Source organism: Triticum aestivum, chromosome 1D (genome assembly GCF_018294505.1).
Source record: "Triticum aestivum cultivar Chinese Spring chromosome 1D, IWGSC CS RefSeq v2.1, whole genome shotgun sequence".
In the NCBI taxonomy this organism is placed as follows: domain Eukaryota; kingdom Viridiplantae; phylum Streptophyta; class Magnoliopsida; order Poales; family Poaceae; genus Triticum; species Triticum aestivum.
Genome location: NC_057796.1, coordinates 429,977,707 through 429,982,246, shown reverse-complemented (window position 1 = coordinate 429,982,246; position 4,540 = coordinate 429,977,707). Strand labels below are relative to the sequence as shown.

The following is a 4,540-nucleotide window of genomic DNA, read 5'->3' as shown; positions in this document are numbered from 1 at the left end:
TAATAGAACAAATTTGAGAGTAGGGCAAATTCGAGAGTTGCACTGAAAGAAGTGGGACTCGAGTGAAGAAAACGCAGTGGAGCCACTCATGAAGATATCTTAATGCGCAAACATTATATCTGAACGAGTTAGTTGTGTACCTGAGTAAATATATGCTCAATAGCTATCTCAGACACTATTTTTTCCGCCATGTAAAAAATACTGTTTATCGTAACTATAATCAATCAATGCATAGCAAAGTTCATCCCAAATGGCTTGACACAATCCCGACGTTGACATATAAACGTCTCAACATCCTTAAACAATTTATTACCCAACGCCTTACCACGTGCCTTGACAGGTACTATAATATTTGTGTATATATAGACCAACCAGCATGACTCCAATCCACCCATTGCCAAAGGAAAAAAAGCTCAGCAAAAATGGCGTCCATCCAGGACAAGCATAGTTCTCAGGAGTTGCTCCAGGCCCAAGTTGATCTTTGGCACCACGCGTTGGGATTTGTCAAGTCCATGGCACTCAAATGTGCAATGGAACTGCAAATCCCCAACACCATTCAACACCATGGTGGTTCTATGACCCCTTCGGAGTTGGCCATGAAGACCGGACTCCATCCGTCTAAGCTTCCCCGCTTACGACGACTCATGCGTGTGCTCACCGTATCAGGCATCTTTGTTGTCCATGAACCAGCCTCGCCAGACAAGGAGGTTGTTTACGGGCTTACCCCTACCACACGTCTCCTCGTTAGTGACAAAGCTAACTCAAACTTATTTCCCATTCTGTCTTCGATGCTTGATTCAACTGTCATTTCCCCTTTCCTTGGCATGCACTCATGGTTTCTAGATGAGTGCACCACGTCCCTGTTCAAAAAGGCTCATGGCCTAAATGTTTGGGAGATGGCTGACCAGGACAGTACTTACAACCAGCTAATCAACAACGCAATGGTTTCTGATAGCAACTTTCTCATGGACATCATCTTGAGGGAGTGTGGTGATGTATTTCTTGGCATAAACTCGCTTATTGATGTCGCCGGAGGTCATGGTGGAGCTGCCAGGGCAATTACGAAGGCATTCCCGCAAATGAAATGCAGTGTGTTGGATCTCCCTCATGTGGTTGCAGAAGCTCCTGCTGATGACCATGTGCTGTTTATTTCTGGTGATATGTTTAAGTACATTCCACCAGCGAATGCCCTTTTCCTAAAGGTACACTCTTTAGATATATTTCTTCTTATTCCCTTGGAACACATCCTCATTTTGTAATATCATGTTTTTTTGACAAAATTTTGTATTGTCATGTGAAACAAACTGTGTATTTACTATTTAGCCACTTATGCATATCAATTGAACCACTAAAGCAAGCTAACTAATTTTGTATGACAAAACCGTACAATTTCCAGCATTATAGGGACCAATGGTAACATATTCGTTTCTGCTGTATATCTCAGTCTGTTTTTCATGATTGGGGCGATGAAGACTGTGTTAAGATATTGAAAAAATGCAAGGAAGCTATCCCTCCCAGAGATGCTGGTGGAAAGGTGATAATTGTTGATATGGTGGTTGGATCTGGGCCAAATGAGAATGTAACAAGAGAGACGCAGGTTTTGTTTGATCTCTTTATCATGTGTTTTGAGGGGATCGAGCGAGAGGAACATGAGTGGAAAAAGATATTCATGGAAGCTGGGTTCAGCGACTACAAAATTATAGCAGTCATGGGTGTTAGATCTGTTATTGAGCTCTACCCTTGAATACTCTATGAAAAAACTACCATCTATAGTCGGGTGTTTATTAATATTTTGCTCATGAGACAACGGTTAGTATTAAGATGATGTGCCTATGCTTCAGTTCTTACTCTCTAGTTATTCAGCATATGATCTACAGTTCCACGCCAGCGAATAATCCTTTCATGTCTATTTTACTAATGGTAGTGCACGAGCCATGAGTGGACATCTTGGCCACACCCTTAGTCCTATTTGTCTGACTGAATATGGGTTCTGAATTCAGCTCGTAAACCTTTCACCGTGTTTTAGGCGAAATCGTTTGGCCATCTCTTTGGTTCGCTTCCCATACTAACCATGAAAAATGAGTGCGCCATCTACGTTTGTTTCCATGATTTCTCCGTCAGAATTTGGGGCATTTCGTCCTAGATATAAGAAGTTACTTAAACTGGATACATCAGTTTGTACATATTTTTGCCGAATCAGACACCTGAGTCACTATCCTCTATTTTGACATGTACGAAATTTGCGAAGCCGACACCGAATCTGAGCCAGATTCCGACACTCCTGTCCATGGCTGAGAGTAGCGCCTGCTGTTACCCGCACTAATTTACAAATGGCTGGTTGTCCACTTGACCACAAGTAGACAGGGTGGTGCCACAGCTACAATGCAAAGTGTTCTACATCAATCTAACTCATTGTCCCCCTGAGAATATATTTTTGCTGCCAAGCGCTTACAATGTTTTATTCAGCTATAGATGTTTACAATGGGAAAAATGCACAGCCAGTCAGCCATTCATCTGATGTGTGGACAAAAAATATTTCCTGTTGTCTAATACAACAAACACTTCTGAGAGTAGGATCTGAATGTAAATTTGAAAGAAGCGCCACTCAACTCAAGTGAAACGTTTGAAAATGGAGTGGAGCTAAACATGAAAATATTTAGGCTACTCAAACTTTCCAAACTTTGGGTAGGGTTATGTTTTAAAATATTTACATCAAACATCAGCTTTTCGTGATCTGGAGGGAGTATCTTGTCGCTCTAATCTTGCCACTTAAACATGTTACACTCCATCTATTAACATGCCAATATGAACAATATAGCTGTGATTTAATACAAACAGGTAGACATTGCTACGGAAGAACTGTTTGATCCACTGTGAGGTGACATGTATGCTAGCATAATCTAGCCGTTTTCTGTTAATAAGCGCGTTAGTGTGCAAGCCTAGTTTTCGTGCCATGGCAGGCTTTTTCGGCCCGTTTTCGTTGCCATGGCAGCAGTTCTCCCGTTAACGTCTTTTTTCCAGCAAATTAGTTGGAGGAGGCAGAGGGGACCTGGATTATTATTTTTGTCATGGAGATGGAAACAATGTGAGGAGAATTCTTTGAGATCACATGGTCCGAGAGGTCACTCTGTCTGATTCTTTGCTTGGGCATTCATACTTCATTTTGCTTTACCGAAAAAGGCTTTCGCCCCGCTTTATATATAAAGCACCGACCAACAAGCATCCAGTACAAACACACGTCACCGCAACACACGCACACACCCAAGACAAGATACATAGGCGCTGAGCGCAACAACACCACTCCTAGCAATACTGCAACGAAGAGATGAAGTTACATATGACGAACCATGGGCTTCAAGGCGGCGCCTTCAGGAAGGATACGACACTGGAGCGCCGCCACCGCCCGATCCAAGGATCAGAGTTTCCCCTGGAGCCGCATGACGGGCAATGAGAGCCGCGACGACGCCTTCAAGAAGGGAACGATCTTCGCCGCCGCCGGTCCGTCCGAAGATAGAACAGGTTTTCACCTCGGCCACCACTCACCGCCACCGAACGCCACATCCCGGCAACCACGCCGCCCACACGGCCATGGTGACCGGGCAGCGCCATAGCACGGGCTCTGTCCAAAAGCACCGTGCTACCACCACCAGGGCCGCCGCCCCGGTATCCAAGACCTTGACACCACCTCACACGAGACCCGCCTCCACCCCAACGAAAGAGACGAGCGGAAAGGTCCCCCCTTTCGCACCCCTGGGCGACCCCCAGCGTCGAGACCCGATAGGCCGGCCAGAACTGGCATCCACCGACCCGTCCTGCTGCCCCGAGCGCGAGACGAGCGCGGTCCTGCAGCACCGAGAGGGGGATGAGGTCAGTCCTGCTGCAACGTGCGCGAGACGAGCTCGATCCCGCTGCATCGTGCGCGAGACGAGCTCGGTCCTGCAGCACCGGACGCGAGACGAGCGGTGGACCGCAGCTGGGTGAGGACCAGCCCTTTGATGGGAGTAGCGCCCAGATGACGAGGAGATGGGGCGAAGGTCGAGACGGTCCGACCGCAGACGAGCCGACGCCGGAGAAGCCGGCCGCTGCCGCGGGCAGATCCGCAACCACCGCCACTGCGCCGCCACCCCGACCACCCGAGATGGCCCCGGTCGAGGCAGCCGCCCGCAGCCCTAGCCGAACGCGGCCCGCGCCGCCGAGAGGTCAGATCTGGCCGGGCCACTAGCCACCATCCCTGACCCCTGGCTCGCACCACTACCGCCCTCCTTGACCTGCGCCGACCATGGCCCGCCCCGCAGGAGGTCAGATCTGGCCGAGCTACGCCTTGCCAGCCGCCGTCCCCGACTCCAGCAGGCACATCCACCGCGCCACCGCCCGCCACGAGCAGGATCCGGCCAGGGCCGAGCCGGATCTCGCCGCCGCGGCCGCGACGGGGCATACCACCGCCCAACAGCCCACCGAGCGACGCCAACAGCCCCCGCCGTCACTGGGACGGCCGTCAATGCCGCGCCGCCGCGCCCTGCCCAGCGCCGCGCAAGCACGC

The 4,540-nt window shown here is 49.4% G+C and overlaps 1 protein-coding gene across 1 annotated transcript; it reads left to right on the top strand.

Moving 5' to 3' along the window:
- Positions 1 to 291: 291 nt before the first annotated feature.
- Positions 292 to 1,868, top strand: LOC123172901 (acetylserotonin O-methyltransferase 1). Its single transcript, XM_044589793.1, has 2 exons — positions 292 to 1,202; positions 1,445 to 1,868. Exons 1-2 carry the CDS (start codon positions 423 to 425, stop codon positions 1,742 to 1,744), a joined length of 1,080 nt encoding a protein of 359 aa, XP_044445728.1. The 5' UTR covers positions 292 to 422; the 3' UTR covers positions 1,745 to 1,868.
- Positions 1,869 to 4,540: the final 2,672 nt, after the last annotated feature.